Source organism: Schistocerca gregaria, chromosome 8 (assembly GCF_023897955.1).
Source record: "Schistocerca gregaria isolate iqSchGreg1 chromosome 8, iqSchGreg1.2, whole genome shotgun sequence".
In the NCBI taxonomy this organism is placed as follows: Eukaryota; Metazoa; Arthropoda; class Insecta; order Orthoptera; family Acrididae; genus Schistocerca; species Schistocerca gregaria.
Genome location: NC_064927.1, coordinates 383,738,228 through 383,758,219, shown reverse-complemented (window position 1 = coordinate 383,758,219; position 19,992 = coordinate 383,738,228). Strand labels below are relative to the sequence as shown.

Sequence of the window (19,992 nt, the reverse complement as noted above, 5' to 3'; positions counted from 1 at the left end):
TGTCAGTGTGATCATGTGATGTATCTGACCCCAGGAATGTGTCAATAAAGTTTCCCCTTCCTGGGACAATGAATTCACGTTGTTCTTATTTCAATTTCCAGGAGTGTACGTAAATGACCTGGTGGGTGACATAGGGAGTTCACTGAGGCTTTTTGCAGATGATGCTGTGGTGTATCAGGAGGTTGTCACAATGGAAAATTGTACTGAAATGCAGGAGGATCTGCAGCGAACTGATGCATGGTGCAGGGAATGGCAATTGAATCTCAATGTAGACAAGTGTAATGTGCTGTGAATATATAGAAAGAAAGATCCCATATCATTTAGCTACAACATAGCAGGTCAGCAACTGGAAGCAGTTAATTCCATAAATTATCTGGGAGTACGCACTAGGAGTGATTTAAAATGGAATGATCACATAAAGTTGATCGTCGGTAAAGCAGATGCCAGACTGAGATTCATTGGAAGAATCCAAAACAAATGCAATCCGAAAACAAAGGTAGTCGGTTACAGTACGTTTGTTCGCCCACTGCTTGAATACTGCTCAGCAGTGTGGGATCCATACCAGATAGGGTTGGTGGAAGAGATAGAGAAGATCCAATGGAGAGCAGCGCGCTTCGTTACAGGATCATTTAGTAATCGTAAAAGCGTTACGGAGATGATAGATAAACTCCAGTGGAAGACTCTGCAGGAGAGACACTCAGTAGCTCGGTACGGGCTTTTGTTAAAGTTTCGAGAACATACCTTCACCGAAAAGTCATGCAGTATATTGCTCGCTCCTACATATATCTCGCGAAGAGACCATGAGGATAAAATCAGAGAGATTAGAGCCCACACAGAAGCGTACCGAGAATCCTTCTTTCCACAAACAATACGAGACTGAAATAGAAGGGAGAACCAATAGTGGTACTCAGGGTACCCTCTGCCACACACCGTCAGGTGGCTTGCAGAGTATGGATGTAGATGTAGATGTAGATTTCCCTCATCATCATCTGACTTAATTCGACTATGTTCCATTATTCTCATTTTGCTTTTGTTGATGTTCATCTTATATCCTCCTTTCAAGACACTGTCCATTCCACTCAACTGCTCTTCCAAGTACTTTGCTCTCTATGACAGAATTACAATGTCATCGGTGAACCTCAAAGTTTCTATTTCTTCCCCTTGAATTTTAACACCTACTCCGAATTTTTCTTTTGTTTCCTTCACTGCTTGCTCAATATACAGATTGAATAACATCGGGGAGAGGCTACAACCCTGTCTTCACTCCCTTCCCAACCACTGCTTCCTTTTCATGTCCCTCCACTTTTATAAGTGCCATCTGGTTTCTGTACAAATTGTAAATAGCCTTTCGCTCCCTGTATTTTACCCCTGCCACATTCAGAATTTGAAAGAGAGTATTCCAGTCAACATTGTCCAAAGCTTTCTCTAAGTCTACAACTGCTAGAAACATAGGTAGCTTTTCCTTAATCTAGCTTCTAAGATAAGTCGTAGGGTCAGTATTGCCTCATGTGTTCCAATATTTCTACGGAATCCAAACTGATCTTCCCCGATGTTGGCTTCTACTATTTTTTCCATTCATCTGTAAAGAATTTGCATTAGTATTTTGCAGCCGTGACTTATTAAACTGATAGTTCGGTAATTTTCACATCTGTCAACACCTGCTTTCTTTGGGATTGGAATTATTATATTCTTCTTGAAGTCTGAGGGTATTTCGCCTGTCTCATACAACTTGCTCACCAGATGGTAGAGTTTTGTCAGGACTGGCTCTCCCAAGACCGTCAGTTGTTCCAATGGAATGTTGTCTACTCCTGGGACCTTGTTTCGACTCAGGTCTTTCAGTGCTCTGTCAAACTCTTCACGCAGTATCATATCTCCCATTTCATCATCATCTACATTCTCTTCCATTTCCATAATAATGTCCTCAACTACATCGCCCTTGTATAGACCCTCTATATACTCCTTCCACCTTTCTGCTTTCCCTTCTTTGCTTAGAACTGGGTTTCCATCTGAGCTCTTGATATTCATACAAGTGACTCTCTTTTCTCCAAAGGTCTATTTACTTTTCCTATAGGCAGTATCTATCCTACCCCTAGTGATATGCACCTCTACAGCCTTTCATTTGTCCTCTAGCCACCCCTGCTTAGCCATTTTGCACTTCCTGTTGATCTCATTTTTGACACGTTTGTATTCCATCCTTAGGATGGGTTAATGTGTCCACCAATTGAGGGGGCCAGCACAACAGTGGTGTAAGCCACGTTGTAAGAAATAAGAAACAGAAGGTCAAAGTTATACAATTGCGGTGTTTCTTGGAATTTGTAAATTCTATGGTTTTAGTAGTGGTGTATTCCATGATGATTGGTTAACTTAACCACAATGTTATAAAGTCTTTTGCGAATTAATTTTAGAAAAGGTGCAGTTTTTATTAGGCACCTGCAACTCATTGTCTTGGTTAGACCACTGTTGCACCGGCATTTTTTTATGCATGAGAAAGAAGGAGAAATGCTATTTGAATAAATGTAATATAATTAATCATATGTTCATTCTAATAGTTCCTTTACAAGTTTTAATGTGAATTTAAAGTAACAACACATTACACAAAGTGGTTTTGTCAGTAAAATATGAATATTATAAACTTACAATTACAAGCAAGAGCTTTCCTTTTCAGTATACTTTTTCAGCATGTGTTTTGCAAGATTACACAGTAGGCCTACTATACATAATCAGGAATATCGAAAATGTCTTCACTGTCATCCTCCACAATATGTTGTATATATTCATCTTCCTCAGTTCTATTTTGAGATACCAGACTACTGTAAAATAAATGGTGAATGGGTGGAACATATTTCAAAAGATTGTTTAAATTTCTTTGGGTTTATTGGCCTTGGGTTGGAATATTTTGGTACTAGCTGAACATGTTGTAGTTCAAGGGTGTGTTTATTCTTTCTCCTTTGTCCTTTAATGATATTCACATATGTATCTTGCTCTATACCATCTGAATAACAATACCTGACACAATATTTCCATGGTTGTTCAACAGAGATTTTCAGCATTGAAATGCGACTGAAAGCAACAGGTTCTTTATCCTCAGTAAATTTACGATTAGTTATTTTATCAGTTGAAGGCTTTGAACTTACGAAATCAACCTGTTGCATTTCAGTTATATTAAATTTTCTTTTACCCATCCTAGTATTTTTTATAAGATCTACCCACCCAGCAGGTGTATACACATATTTTTACAATCTCTTTTTCTCCTCTATGAGTCCAAAGTCCCTATTATAGGGTAGGTAGCTATGACCCGATATTAGATACTTGTGAACTATTTCCTTAACATATTGTTTGTGAATACGTTGCTACCAAAGACATACTAAGGCTATATTCTTATTTTGAGGAAAACAGTTATCAGAATACACTGTTGTGGATCAGATTTCCGAGAAATATGAACGAACCAGAAACAGTGAAAGTTAAATGGCAATCGAGATACAAGTTTCCATGTGTGGTAGGGGCCCTAGACTGCACTCACATACCTATAATGAAACCTTCTTCACATGGAGATGAATACTTTAATCGAAAGGGCTTTCCATCTGTAAACGTGCAGTCAATGTGTGACAACAGTGAAATGTTTATGAGTGTTAATGCTTCGTGGCCAGGGTCTGTACATGATGCTAGGATATGGAGAAACTCCGACGTGTATCGTATATTGCGTGAGAACCAGTGCAATGCCCTAATTTTAGGAGACAAAGGATATGGCTTTGCACCGTGGTTAATGACACCATTTCAAAATCCTGAAACACCTGATGAGAAGGCATACAACAGACTTCACTCTAAGGAAAGGGTGATAATCGAACATTGCTTTGGACTGGTGGGTGAAAAGACATTTCCCAATTCTGCGAAATAAAATAAGGCTTGCCCAAACAAAAATCTCCAGTGTGATAATAGCCTGTTTTGTTTTGCACAACATAGCAAAACATGTAGGGGATGAGGATTTTGAGGCACCTAGTGTTGACACATTCCTGGGGTCAGATACATCACATGATCACACTGACAGAACCACAGGCACATAGACACAGGCAACAGAGCATGCACAATGTCGACACTAGTACGGTGTATATCCACCTTTCGCAGCAATGCAGGCTGCTATTCTCCCATGGAGACGATCGTAGAGATGCTGGATGTAGTCCTGTGGAACGGCTTGCCATGCCATTTCCACCTGGCGCCTCAGTTGGACCAGCGTTCGTGCTGGACGTGCAGACCGCATGAGACGACACTTCATCCAGTCCCAAACATGCTCAATGGGGGACAGATCCGGAGATCTTGCTGGCCAGGGTAGTTGACTTACACCTTCTAGAGCACGTTGGGTGGCACGGGATACATGCGGACGTGCATTGTCCTGTTGGAACAGCAAGTTTCCTTGCCGGTCTAGGAATGGTAGAACGATGGGTTCGATGACGGTTTGGATGTACCGTGCACTATTCAGTGCCCCTCGACGATCACCAGAGGTGTACGGCCAGTGTAGGAGATCGCTCCCCACACCATGATGCCGGGTGTTGGCCCTGTGTGCCTCGGTCGTATGCAGTCCTCATTGTGGCGCTCACCTGCACGGCGCCAAACACGCATACGACCATCATTGGCACCAAGGCAGAAGCGACTCTCATCGCTGAAGACGACACGTCTCCATTCGTCCCTCCATTCACGCCTGTCGCGACACCACTGGAGGCGGGCTGCACGAAGTTGGGGCGTGAGTGGAAGACGGCATAACAGTGTGCGGGACCGGAGCCCAGCTTCATGGAGACGGTTGCAATGGTCCTCGCCGATACCCCAGGAGCAACAGTGTCCCTAATTTGCTGGGAAGTGGCGGTGCGGTCCCCTACGGCACTGCGTAGGATCCTACGGTCTTGGCGTGCATCCGTGCGTCGCTGCGGTCCGATCCCAGGTCGACGGGCACGTGCACCTTCCGCCGACCACTGGCGACAACATCGATGTACTGTGGAGACCTCACGCCCCACGTGTTGAGCAATTCGGTGGTACGTGCACCCGGCCTCCCGCGTGCCCACTATACACCCTCGCTCAAAGCCCGTCAACTGCACATACGGTTCACGTCCACGCTGTCGCGGCATGCTACCAGTGTTAAAGACTGCGCTGGAGCTCCGTATGCCACGGCAAACTGGCTGACACTGACGGCGACGGTGCACAAATGCTGCGCAGCTAGCGCCATTCGACGGCCAACACCGCGGTTCCTGGTGTGTCCGCTGTGCCGTGCGTGTGATCATTGCTTGTACAGCCCTCTCGCAGTGTCCGGAGCAAGTATGGTGGGTCTGACACACCGGTGTCAATGTGTTCTTTTTTCCATTTTCAGGAGTGTAGAAGACGGGAAATTGTAAATGTAATACAACAACTGTAATGTATGGGAATCTGTCCAAACATTGAATAATTAAACCCAATTTGTATAATTTTTGTAATTACAATAATTATTCCCTCATGAAAATAAAGCACAGTGCTCTGATGTTACATAATAAATTCTGTTTAGTGTTTCTTTCTCCCCCCCCCTTCACCCACCCTATTTTCTATCATCGATTTTACTCTCAACAAAAATTGTTTAACATGTAACTATTCAAACTGGAGCAGAATTGTCAGATACTACTGTCAATAGCTTTGGACACAACAGGTTAACATGAACTGCTGGAATCTTAATGTAATTTCTGTACTGTAACTTCAGAAGATTGATGGCACAAGTTTTTATTTCCCTTTACTTAAAATGTTCCAAGGATGTGGTGAAGGTTTTTGCAGGTGCTACAGTGAATAAGTGCACAACTGTCTTACCTGCAGCATTTAAAATAGAAACAACTTACTCTTTTTGCTTTACTGTACCAAAAATTAGTGGTGAAGGTATTTGCCAGATGCTATAGTAAATAAGTGCACAACTGTCTAACCAGCAGCATTTAAAATACAAACAAGTTACTCTCTTTGCTTTACTTTACCAGAAATTGTTTAAAGGATGTGGTGAAGATATTTGCCAGGTGCTACAGTAAATAAGAGCACAACTGCCTTACCTGCAGCATTTAAAATAGAAACAACTTACTCTTTTTGCTTTACTGTACCAAAAATTAGTGGTGAAGGCATTTGCCAGATGCTACAGTAAAACAAGTTACTCTTTTTGCTTTACATTACCAGAAATTGTTTCAATGATGTGGTGAAGATACTGGCCAGGCACAACAATATAAGTGCATACCCTTTTTTATCATTTCAAATTGGATTATATCACTCTTATTGTTTCATTGAAAAGAAATTTGTACTGAATAATTTTTGTAAGAGTATATGGAATTTGGTAAATGAGGAACGTAAATGAACATTCACTTAAAAATGATGTTTTTATTAATAAAATTCGGTACGTAAATAAGACACTACACAATTGGTTTTATTGTTTATCTTCATCACGCATCAATTTCTGCTGCTTTTGTTTCAATATGTCCAATTGGTACAATAGCACCAGCCTTTGCAGCTCTGAAGTAGACAAATTAAGTGTCTCATCTGTTTCCATACTTAATCTCCGACATTTACGCACTCTCTCATGCCCCGAAGCAGGCGATTTAGAAGGTATGATGACTTCAGGGCCCATGAGATCCATATGGTCGGCTGCAACAATTAGTGGTAGCTGCAAAATTGATTCTTGTTCATACAATGTGCAGTCTGTGTCAGCTACCTCCGAATTCTGTGGTGAAGTGATGACTGTGGTGGAACCACCACCTACTGCACAAGCTCCTAATAAAAATTTTTAAAAAAAGTAATAGTAGTGTGTCAGGATTCAGTTTCTAGTTAGTAAATATACCAAACAGGTTTATGCAGAAATGTGGGTGGGGCTCGTCCAATTTCATGCATAGTACACTGTGATACTTTTACTGGAAAGTGTTGATATAGTAGACGAAATTTACCAAACATTGTTCCATTTTCACATGTTAAAAATACGTATTTTTCTGAATCACAATTTCAAAGCATTAAGCATGTAATAAAAAAATCGGAAAGTATGGGACTTAACAGGAACTCTGTGGATAGTTGGGTTGCAGTCATATCCATCCAAAAACTTCAAAAATGGCTGCTCCCAATTTTTCAGGGAAATCTTAATCTTTCCCATCTTATTAACACCCGTCTTGGCCTTGATACGGGATTTCTTCATTATCTGCCTGTCCATAATTTCTTTCCCGAAACTAACCATATAACAGTGTTGTATTTCTTTAATACAATCCGCCTTCTCTTTTCTTGCGGCCGGAGTTTGCGATTTACTGAGGATTGCGGGGTACTCTTTAACAATGTTGACAAAGGCTAATTCTGAGTCTTCCATTTTGGCACAGAAATAACTTAAGAAAAACTTTCGGTATCACAAAACACACACAAACGAAACGAACTGAGAACCAAAGATGTTGGATTTTAATCTCTTTTTCTGAGCACTTACTCAGTAAGGAGGTGAGGAAGAGAGAAAGTACTCCAGGGTCAGAGATTACGCTTCCTAGTTTTTATTTATACGAAACTGAGAACTTTCTTTGAGAATGTTCTTTTGCTCTGACTATCAACTCTGGAGAATGTTCTCGATTTTATTCATACAAGCCAATATCTCATTTTCCGTATTGGAGAGGGTTAGATCACTTTTGCATTGACTCCCTCAATTGCTTAAATATGCACTTCATTATAACATCATTACAAAGTTCTTTTTTTGTTTCACCTCATTTAGAGGATATGAAAATGTGTCAACAGATTTTGTTTCTAGTAATTTGTAAGATTGTATTTATTTATTTTTGTGTTCTGTATTGGTTGATTGCAGCCAGCTCCACTTTTTACCAAGATAGAAACAGCACAGATAGAGAAACTGAAGAAACAGTTCTCTGGCCGGCAACGATCTCCCACAGCGGAGAAACCAGTGCCAGTGCTATCTGGAGAAGATATCGTAGCCCATCTTGAAGCTGCCATTGCAAAGCAGGTAGAAATTTAATGACAGATAAAATATTAAAAATATTCCCACATATGAAGATTTAATTTTTTAAAAAATCTGAAATGATTTAAAGTTTTAGTTTTATTTTATACTTGAAAAACTTTCTGACAGTCGTTCAGTTAAGGAAGAATTAAGTTTAAATGTAATTTTCTTTTATAAAGAATCACAGATTATGTATTCAGTTGCCATATGTTTTTAAATATATGTTTAAAATGTTTATCTCACACCTTATGGAAGTTTTACACTTAAATTATAGAAAACAATCTCCCCCCCTACTGAATAATGCCCTCAAAATTCTTATCGGAAACTGTTTATTGCTTCTTGTGTTTGAAGGATGTTGCAGCAAGTTTTTCCTGTTTGTAATACACCATAGCTCATAAAATGCAGCAATTTGTTGCAGAGGACATATGCACATAATTAACACTTTTTTCTGTGTGAACTGGATATTCATCTGAATATATTACTAAACAGTTCAAACTACTTTGGTGGCGCACACTGAATACTAACTTCTTAAGTCATAGAGTACTTGGTGCAGAACACATTAGGTTTTGGATAATAATCTGATTAATTTTATTTTGTTGTCTACTTTTTGTAAGCAGTGACGCATCACAGGTGTCATTGGTTTTCTAGTAATATTTGAAGAAATTACTTGAGAATCTCAATATTTTCAGTGCCTCACATAGATGGACACACAGTTTCTCATCACATTAGGTTAGAAGACATTGAGAACAAAGTGCGATTGGACAGGGATGGGGAAAGAAATTTGCCTTGCGCTAGTTAGATAAACCATTTTGTTATTTTCTTGCATTTTATATGTGGTATCTGTTCTTGCTAAGCTGGAGACCTGAGTTCAAATCCTGGTCTGACAAAATTTTCAGGTTCCCCTCTTGATTTAAATCGGTGCCTACTGGCAGCCAGTGTCATTAATTGCTTTGTATCTTAATTCATAGTGACTGCCGGATGAAAATGATGTATATTCTTTTGAACCAGCCAAGAGAGAGAGAGAGAGAGAGAGAGAGAGAGAGAGAGAGAGAGAGATAATTTGGGTTTGTGGAAGGCACGCTAGGGGAGAAAATTTGGGTTTGTGGAAGGCACGCTAGGGTAGTCCATGCAGTTGCGATGATCACTGTGTCTGGATGGTGCAGTGGTCAGGCCATCTGCCTAGTAAGTGGAAGACTTGTTTTCGAATCCTGTTGTGGCACAGATTTTTAACTTTCCCGGTTGATTTTAATCAATGCTGACTGGCAGCTAATGTCATTAGTTCCTTTGTGTTTTGCGTGAATTGGTTCTGGGAAATGATGGAAACTCTGAACCTGAACGGCTAAAGGATTACTTGATTCCTACTTCTCTTACCATGAGCCCAGTGCTTTAACCACAACTGTGCCATGTTTAGACTTCTTATCAATATTTAGTCTGTAAAATGCGTAAACATACTGTTAACTCTTTGACTGCTGTGGACGATTTAACTCATCATGCTTTGCCACTTTCCAGGTACTGAGCTTTTGTTTAAATATAGCGCCTGGCTTTTCCTTTAAGTGCTACTGACATGCTTATGCATTTCGTTTTGTCAGTGTCTCTCTGCTGCAGATGAGTTACTGCCATATCTTTGTGAACAAAAAAGTTTTGAGCATTTATCATACAACCTATGTGCCTCTTTTCATGTAGTGATTTGCATAAATCCTCATTTTGATATCTTGAACCTTTTACAAATTATGATGATTGTTATGAACCTATAATTCCTGTTGCTCAGCGACGGAAACGGACATGTCACATGCGACTTTCCACCAGATACAAAGGCCAATAACCTGAGTATGAAATGAGATATCATTCTGTTCTCAATATTAAATAAAATTTCATTATCTTATCTACATCTCATTCACATCAATAAACAAGCTAACATCAACCAAACACAAAGTTAAAGCAGTGCATTTTTACCTCTGCAAACTCTAAAATTTCATGCAGCATTTTATATAATTTTGTGCAGCACAGAAATGATGAATAAAAAAAGAAATTAACTTCTTTATAGAGCAAAGTCATCAGGCTGTGAGCCTGCACTCAGCATGAAATGTAGAGAACACATCTGTAGCAGCGAAAGGATTAAGAACAGATGTGAAAAATTTGTTCGTAGTGTAAGCAGAACGTTAGTTGGAATTTGGTACAAAACTTACAGGTAGAAGGCAGATCTTTTATGAAGTTCACTGATTTGTGGAACTGATGTACATGTAAAGTCAGTTCATACTAAGGAGAGAAGTGTCAGAGGGCTGTGTGTTGCAGTGTTCCACTGGTTCTTGACCTTGGTATTGGGTGGTGAAGTAAAGTCAGATTGGTGGCTAAGACTTCCTGTTATTTAACCTTGCTTACCTTGTTATTTCAGTACACTTTCAAAACTCTTTTGATCAAACTTCTTTTCTTGAAGTGTAGCTGTTACTGCCAGAAGTAAGAGTTCAAGTCCAATGCCCACCTCTCAAAATAAATGGGAGACTTCTCATTGACAATGTCTTGTATATTGTACTCTCGTTTATAATAACTGTACATTATAAAGCTGTTGCATTATTTGGAATGTCACAGAACATTGATAAAGACAAAGTCCAAAAACATCCATCTTAATTAACAGATTCCAATTGAATATATGTATATAACAAATTTTCTCTTGTCTCCTTGATGCCATAGGCATTGTCACAGCTCTTATTCCTTTATGGCATGCACCATATCTTAGAGGGAGGAACTGACAGTATGGATTAAACTTCTCAGCCAGCAGGTACTGTGAACAGATATGATGTTTATATGGCTTGCAAGTATGCTACATCCATCCATCTAATGATACGTGTCCATAAATGAAACGTACATTTAAACAGAATGTTATCTAATTCATCACAAAAATAAATTTTTTGTAGTAGCTGTCATCATTTGTTGGTTCAAAAAATGCTTGTGCAATATATCACTTTACCAAAGCATTCTACATCTAGATCTACACAGATACTTCGCAAACCACCATATGGTGCATGGCAGAGGGTACCCTGTACCACTGCTAGTCATTTCCTTTCCTGTTCCTCTCACAAATAGAGCGAGGGAAAAATAACTGTCTGTATGCCTCCAATGAGCCCTAATTTTTCATATCTTATTTTCATGGTCCTTATGTGCAACATTTGTAGGAGGAAGAAGAACTGTTCAGCAGTCAGCTTCAAATGCCAATTCTCTAAATTTGCTCAGCAGTGTCCCTTGAAAAGAATGTCAGCTTATCACCAGAGATCCTCATTTGAGATCCCAAAGCATCTCTCTCTAACATTAACATGTTTTTCAAATCTACTGGTAACAAATCTAGCAGCCCGCCTCTGAATTGCTTTGATGCCTTCTTTCAGTCAAACCTGTTACAGAACCCAGGCAATTAAGCAGTTTTCAAGAGTAAGTCGCACCAGCATCCTATATGCAGCCTCCTTTGCAGGTGAACCACTGTTTCCTAAACTTCTCCCAAGAAACTGAAGTTGACCATTCATCTTCCCTACTACAGTTCTCACATGCACATTCCATCTCATACTGCTTTGCAATGTTACACCCTGATATTTAAATGATTTGACTGTGTCAAGTAGGGCACTAATAGTACTGTATCTGAACATTACAGGTTTGTTCTTCCTATTCATCTGCATTCCATATTTAGGGCTAGCTGCCATTCATCACACCAATGGGAAATTTTGTTGAAGTCATCTTATATCTTCCTACAATCAATCAACTTTGACACCTTACCATACACCGGGCATCCTCAGCAAACAACTGCAGATTGCATCTCACCCTGTCCACCAAATCATTTATGTATAAAAAGAACAACAGTAGTCCTACCACACTTCCCTGGAGTACTCCTGACGATAACCTTGTCTCTGGTGAACACTCCTCATCGAGGACAGCATACTGGTTTCCATTGCTTTAGAAGTCTTCAAGCCACTCACATGTCTGTGAACTTATTCCCTATGCTCGTACCTTCATTAACAGCTTGCAGTGGGGCACCATATCAAATGCTTTCAAGAAATCTAGAAACAGGGAATCTTCTTCTTGCCGTTCATCCATAGTTCATAGTATATCATGTGAGAAAAGGGCAAGCTGAGTTTCACATGAGCAATGCTTTCTAAAACCGTGCTGACTCATGGACATAGGCTTCTCAATCTCAAGAAAGTTTATTATATTCGAACTGAGGATATGTTCAGGGATTCTGGATCAAATAGAAGCTATGGATATTGGTCTGTAAATTTGGGGGTCCTTTCTTTTACCCTTTTTATGTGCTGGAGTTACCAGCACCTATTTCCAGTCACTTGGCATTTGTGGTGGGTGAGAGATTCGTGATAAATGTAAGCTAGGTAAGGGGCCAATGCCTTAGAGTACTTTTTCTAAAATCAAACTGGGATTCCATCTGGACCTACTGACTTATTTTCTTTTCAACTTGTTCAGTTGTTTCTCTACTGGCAACACGCAATATGCTGTTGCAGAGCATGCTGTACAACATGGGAGTCTGTCCGATGGTCAAATGTGGTATGTTTGTACTCTTCCCTTGTGTGAACGATTCCTTGAACGTGAAATTTAAAATTTCACCTTCCATTATGCTCTCTCAACTTCCATACCAGACTGGCCAACAGGGGACTGAATGGAAGCCTTAGACCCACTTAGCAATTTTACATAAGACCAGAATTTCGTCAGGTTCTCTGCCAGATCTTTTGCTAAGGCATGACTAGTATTTGCTGTGTGCTTCCTCTGACCTGTTTTAAAGTGACAGTTTGTGTCTTTGTTGTGTGAGTGGCTCTGATTGGTTTCGCAGTGTGGCATAGTGTTTGTATTGTTAGGGTTGAAATGAAGGAAGTAAGTGAAACCTGATTCCAGTAATAGCTTGATCTTTGCGGAAAACACTAAAAAAAGCAAATGAGACTGATGAGCTTAACATCCCTACCTGATGGGGTATCGGCAGTAGAGTCACATGTCCTTGACCTTGTGGAGAGGTTTGAAATCTTATCCAGGACATTGCTGCAAACTATGGTGTTCAGGACCTTTATGCTACCATCTCTCCTCTTCTTGCCAACCAATAACTAGTAAAAAGCCCAGAATGTTTCATAATTTTGTGTGTCATCCTTGTGCAGAGGCCGCGCTGATCATCTCAATATTGTTCCAACTGTAAAACATGTTGTGCCAAAGTGCGTAGGTCATATGTAAGTAACAAAAAGGTGTACGGCGTGCGATTAATAGATAATGATTATCAAGAAATAATGTTGTTCTTACAGAGAAAAAAGAAAAGGTTTAAAAGGGTGCTGTATATGAATGACGAAAGGAGATTTAAAATGGAGGCAAAGAAAATGTTAAAGATTGAAGGGTAGGGCAGTAGGAATAGATTAGAAGAAAACACAAAAATAACAAATACAGAATAATGCTACACTAAAACAATGCAATATAATAAAAACAACTATAAATCAGCAGCAAGGTGCAAGGAAGATGAGTTATGTCAAGGAAGTTCAGTAATAAAAAATGGAAGAGAAAGATTACAGAAAGAGTATGTGATAGAATATACTGTGTGTTCATTGGCAAATGGTTGCATAATTGGAAAAAAAGAAATGCAAATAGTGAAAAATATGTTAATTTATCTATTAAGTGACCAATACTTCTCTGTGCCAGGGTAATGTAGTACGAGAAATGAAGGCCAGAGGTGCTCCAAAAGAAGAATGGCAGCCACATGTGGCAGTTCTTTTAGACCTTAAGAAACAATTGGAGGCAGCCCATGCGGTTGCAGTCAGTAGAGTACAGAAAGCACAAGCAGCGGCGGCAGCAGCTGCGGCGGCTACCAGTGTCTCTCCTCCTCAAGTAAATGGTGCTGTTGCTTCTCCAGAGGAGATTGCTAAATTGGAGGCGGAAGTTAATAAACAGGTAAGATGTGCATTTTAATTATCTTTAAACTGTGCTGGAGCATTAAAGTGTTAGTGTTTTGCTTTGTCTTTGTCTTGTATGTAACAGTAAGGGCCAAATTAGCTTATATGACTGAAAGCTAATGCTTTTGTTGTTTGACTGTTATTTGCTTCTTTCTGGCTATACTACTGCACTTCCAGCTTTGATTCTTTCTTCAGTTTTCTGTAATAACTTTGAAGGTTGTGTTAACTGTGTGCCCAATCGTTCTAATGGAGTGCACATAATGAGCAGAAGAGAGATTTTAGTGCATAGTTTCTGACAATCAAATTTCTCATCAATATTTCAGGTTTCATTATTTCTTATACAATTTTATTTCAGTGAGCCCATCTTCTATGGTCCCTCTTTGAACAAGTGGTAAATGGGCATTCTTCCTGTGTTTGAAATAAAACTTGCATTATGGGATTTACATCACAGTCATGTGCTCCACGTAATTACACGATAGACCACAGCAAAAAGTTGATGATAAAAACTGAGGATGTTGACACGTAATTGCCATATTGCTTCCAAATTCATTCTGATTGACTACTGTGCCATTACCTGTACTTACTATTTCTAATTTTACTGTCCTGTATGATAATGTCATTTACAGCTGCTGTACTTGTGTAACTCTGTGCTGTAGTATTGATTTGCTCACAAAAATAAAATTTTTTAGTAAGATGAAAATTCAGAACATCACCAGTTTAAGTTAACCTAATGAAACTGGAACTGCATATGTTGGGGGGGGGGGGGGGGGGGGGGGGGGGGAACGCTCTCAAATAAGTAACGATAGATTCTTAATTTCTTTGCTGATATTGACACCATTTTTATTTTACTGTAATGGAAATATTGCTCCAAACTTATTTATCTAGTCACACTTTTGCTTATTCTTGTGTAGCAAATTAATATTAGATGGTGTTTTTATTATTATTCCAAAGTGTGTGCCTACAGTTGCACTCTGCTACCTCATCACATAAGAAGCGAGAGTTCTCATATAAGTAGGGTATTTCTCATAGTACATTACTGCAAAATGTGTTTTTGACCTAGTACAATGTCCTTAAGCTGTAACAGGCTTCGTCGAAATCCATCAACTCAGTGGCAGTATGTGAGCATTGTACAGCTCTCTTGTTTTTGCGCTCTGCTGGAAGGAGCTCCTGGATAGACTAATATAAAATCACATGCAAGAATGTTTTGAAAAGTTGAAGACATGAGTGCTTATGTGACCAGACTCAAATTGTGAACTAAAAAGGTGACCATCACTAATTGAACATATTTTGCAACAAAAGACCTCATACGTAACAATTTTCGAGAAAGTACGAAGACACTTATATTGTAAATTGCTTGTATACTAGTGCTAATAAACATATTATAAGGTATTATAACAGTGGGAGCAAGCAATTTTTCACAAAATAATTTAATTTAATAGATAAAAACTTTACTCACCAAGTGGCGGTAGAACAGACACGTAAAAGAAGGTAATAATTAGGCAAGGTTTTGGAACCAGTGGCTCCTTCTTTAGGCAGAGGGGTTGAAGGGGAAGGAAGAGAGGTGGATGAAAAGCACTGAAGATGTGTAGGAAAAGGGATAGATTTCGGGAAAGTCACCCAGAACTATGGATCAGGGGAGACTTACCGCACGGGATGAGAAGAAAAGACAGACTGCTGGGGACTGCATCAGACAAGATTTGAAAACTAAGAGTTTAAAGGGGGAAGACAGGGTAATATGCAATACAGAGATTACTGGTTAAGCACCGTGCATGAGTTTATTAATAGCTAAGTGCATTGTACGTAACAGAGGTGGGAGGGGGCCGGTGAAAAATAGATGAGTAAGACAATGAAAGATGTAAAAAAACTTAAACATAGTGAAGAAAGAGTAGTTACTGTAAAGAAATTCTGAGACGGAAGAAATTAACATAAATTAAGGCCAGGATGGTGGCGAGAACAAAGGACATGTTGTAGCACTAGTTCCCACCTGCGGAGTTTTGAAAAACTGGTTTCTGGGGGAAGAATCAAGATGGCGCATGTGGTGAAACAGGCACCGAGGCCATGATTATCATGTTGTAGAGTGTGCTCTGCAACAGGATATTGCATGCGGCCAGTATACACCCTCTGTGTGCCCATTCATCCTAATTGATAATTTGGCGGTAGTAATGCCGATGTAAAAGCCCGAACAGTGTTTACCATAACAGCTGGTATATGATGTACCGGTTCACAGATGGCTGTCCCTTTGGTAGTATATGTTTTGCCAGTTACAGGGCTGCTACAGGTGGTGGTAGGAGGGTGCATAGGACAAGTCTTACTGTGGGGACAGTCAGAGGGGTAGGAGCCTTAGGGTAGGGAGATAGGTGCAGAAGGAGCAAAGGATCTGACAAGAATATTGTGGAGATCGGGAGGGCAACAAAAAGCTATTCTGGGTGTGCTGGGCAAAATTTCAGACCGAATGGATCTCATTTCAGGGCATGATTTTAGGAAGTCATGGCCCTGTTAAAGTAGCTGATTAATACGTTCCAGAGGAGAATAATACTGAGTCACCAATGGTATGCTTCGAAGTTTGGTTTTTGGAGGTATCAGCAGTACCAGAATTGGATGTGATGGCCCAGGAAACTTTTGAACTAGGTTGGTGGGGTAATTACATGCAACGAAGGGCTGAGGTGAGAATGGTGGTGTATTGCTGTAAAGAGTCTGCATCCGAACAAATATGTTTGCCTCACATGCCAAGGATATGGAAAGGAGGGCAACTGTCAAAATGTAAGTATTGTTGTTTGTTGCCAGGTTTAATGTGGTGCTGTTAAAATTCCTTGGTATCTCTGAATACTTGCTTCCAATAAAATTCCACATGGTCCTATTCCGAATGCCACTTCCCTTGATGTTGATGTCATCCTCACCAAAGACTAGCTACTCATTTCCGTCCACATTAAACCCACCACCAAACAACATTGCTTACATTTCAACAGTTGCCACCCTTTCCATGTTCTGTTTTTTAAACTATTTATTTTTATTGATAATAAGACTGATCCATTTACATTATATTGTAGATAATAGAATATTTTAATTGTTTGGCATCTGGTTCACAGCTTCTTGAATCTACACTTGCATATTGCATTAGTGTTTAAAATTATCTGACATTGTGATTATGAATGAATTGCCATTTTTAAGCCTATTAGACAGAAAAATATAAGCCATAATTCATGGACTGTAATAACAATGGTCCTTGATCTTTGAATTGCCTCAAAACATCATGTTAAAAGACAATTCAATTTCCAGGGTAACTTGGTGAGAGAAATGAAATCAAGTGGCAAGAGTAAAGCAGAATGGCAGCCAGAAGTTGTTAGACTCCTTGAATTGAAGAAACAATTGGCTCTTGCCCAGGGAATTGATCTGACAGCCCAACAAGCGGTATCAAAACCCAGGAAAGGAAAGACAAAGACATAACATAGATATCTACGACATTCTCTGTTCCCTCCATCTTAACATATAGTTATTTATTACTAATTTATCTTGAGTGAATGTGTGCGTTCCTTATGATGTACAATGATATTGTTGCTGATATATCTTACAATTTGTAACAATTTTCCTTTCATTCTTGTACCATATTTAATTAAGAGAAATACAGATATCAGTCATGCAGTAAGTGAATTACCCTGGGAGTTTTCCTTATGATGTATGACCAATGTTGCTTTTGTTACCTACATTTCCTGCCATTTTCAATGGCTTTTTGTTTGTTGTTGTACAGTATTTATTTAAGAGAAACAGATGTATCAGTCATGCAGAAAGTGCATTAATCAAGTGTAGTTTTAAATTCTGTATAAGTATTCAGTATGTCATGAAAAGCCTTTATTTCATACAAGAGATTTATATGCTTAAACCAAGGTGCAGATTAATTATTTCATCATCTGCCGGACATGCATTCCAGATGCTAACCTAGAAGATCTTGAAATATTCTACCCATTAGAAAAATTTCAAGAATTACAAACTAGTTATTTAATGTGTTTGTTTTAGCACTATTAGAGCAACATTAAGCAGTTGTTACATATGGGACATAATAGACATCACTGGATTGACTAAACTCATAAACAAACCATTTGAGTGAAAGAAAACGGTGGTGATTTCAGAGAGAGATGTGGAATAATATGATGTACATTATTGTAAATATCTCTGTAGGATCCAAACTACACAAGAAGGAACCAGATTGTTCTGTGTATCTATTATAGTACTGGAATCTGTTAGGAATTAAAGAAATGGAAAGAGACTGCCATTTTTATGTTCCCCCAACTCATCCATATGGTAGCAGCAAATGGAGAGAATAAATTAGTGTATCTACTGTATCTTTTTGCTGTAGTTTTTTCCACTTCACTTTTAAAGATCAATGTAACACAACTGAAAGCTGAAGTTTCTTTCAACTGTTATTCCAACTCTAATGTGTATCAAGCATTTATATGGTGGAAAAACACTACCCAGAAGCTAAGAAATAATATGTTTTCTTCTTATTGTTTACAAAAATCTTAATTACAAAGGTGCATAAATATAATAGCATACAGGATAATTCAGTCACTTACGGACATCATTTTCAGTTTGTTTGTGTGTTTCAGAAGCAACAAACAAGATAAATAATACTTAAAGAAGTACCATGTATAATGCTATATGTTTAGTGTCACTAATACTGCAAGAACCAACACTGCAAGGAAAAGGATAGATTGCTACTCACCGTAAAGGTGACACATTGAGTTGGAGACAGGCACAACAAAAAGACTGTGACACATTTAGCTTTTGACTGAAAGGTAAACATGTAACAGTCTTTTTGTTACGCCTGTGTGCAACTCAACATGCCATCTTTACGGTGAGTACCAATCTGTCCTTTTCCTTATATTGTTGTTATTCCAACTTGGAGTTTCCATTGTTTAATACTGCAGGTGAGTTACACATAATGCAATATATGCCGTGGGAAAAGAGTTTGGGCAATGATACAAACAAGAACAGTACTTGTGAGTTTCCTCCACAGGTTAAACAATAGGATAAATGACTCAGGATATTTTTGTTTTATCAACTAGTAGTTGAACAGATGGCACTGTTGATACCATACTGAAGTGAAGTGCTTATCGTGCATCAGCAATTGGAGATTAAGTTCCAAGCAGTGATGAAATAGCATGTATAATACAGTTGAGTTTTATGTAATCACACCATTGTTTTTAAACACCAAGTACGGTTAAGAATGGTAGGCAAATATTCTGCTTTGTTAACATAACATGTATATGTTGAGTGGGATCATGAGGAATGGGAAAGACATGCTGTGATTCAATAGCAATATTAGGAATCTATTGTGAAAGCAAATAAAGCTTCATCACAGAATTAAAAGAAGACAAAGTCGTGCTGTCATAATTAACATTGAACAAAACTAATGTGAGTGGATGCAGAGGAATACAAGATGCATTAAATGAATTTCAACATAACATTTTGTACAGAATTGTTGAGGCTTTTGTGGTCACTTGTTGATGTACTGTCTGTGGCTTTTTGTCATGGGATTTTTGGTCAATGTTTAAAATTTTGTGTAACTGCCACTAAAACAGAGGAAAATGAGGGCTGAAATACTGAAGTCAGTCTTGTGAAATTGTTTGACAGAGGGACAGCATACTATAGTGCCTCCTTTCAACTGTTACTTGAACACTAAAGCGTCATGTATTGAGATGAGTAAGTGCAAAATAGAAAATCATTTAAACATTTTAACAGAGGAATCATCAAACAGAGTTGTGTAATTATACACATACATCATTGATGTCAGTCTGGTATGGAACTATAAAGCACATTTTATACTCTGATATTATATCCTATTTGTACATAACAAAATCTCAGCATGGATCCAACAAACAACAGTTTTGTGAAAGTCTGCTTGTTCATTAGATCCAGAAAGCATTATATGGTGGTGCCCAGGTTGTTCCATTATTTCTTAACTTCTGGAAAGTGTCTGGTACTTTTACACTGTTGCCTATTGAACAAAATGTGAGCTAACAGGACATGGCCCCACTTTATAATTAGACTGAATACATCCTACCATGTTATTCAAAATAGCATTCTGTGCATCCCAAGGGAGCATTATAAGACCAGGATCTG

At 38.9% G+C, this 19,992-nt stretch overlaps 1 protein-coding gene and 1 non-coding gene across 2 annotated transcripts in view; one reads left to right on the top strand and one right to left on the bottom strand.

Annotated features, from left to right (window-relative positions):
- LOC126285337 (methionine--tRNA ligase, cytoplasmic) overlaps positions 1-17,526 on the top strand; it is a 115,403-nt gene extending 97,877 nt beyond the window's left edge. The window contains exons 16-18 of the mRNA XM_049984654.1: positions 7,811-7,966; positions 13,625-13,873; positions 17,152-17,526. Of these exons, the coding sequence (XP_049840611.1) occupies positions 7,811-7,966; positions 13,625-13,873; positions 17,152-17,319 (573 nt within the window). The 3' untranslated portion in view covers positions 17,320-17,526. The remainder of the gene's footprint in view (positions 1-7,810; positions 7,967-13,624; positions 13,874-17,151) is intronic.
- LOC126285655 (U6 spliceosomal RNA) lies at positions 13,051-13,153 on the bottom strand. Its single transcript, XR_007551668.1, has one exon. It is a non-coding gene; the product is annotated as a U6 spliceosomal RNA (small nuclear RNA).
- Positions 17,527-19,992: the final 2,466 nt, after the last annotated feature.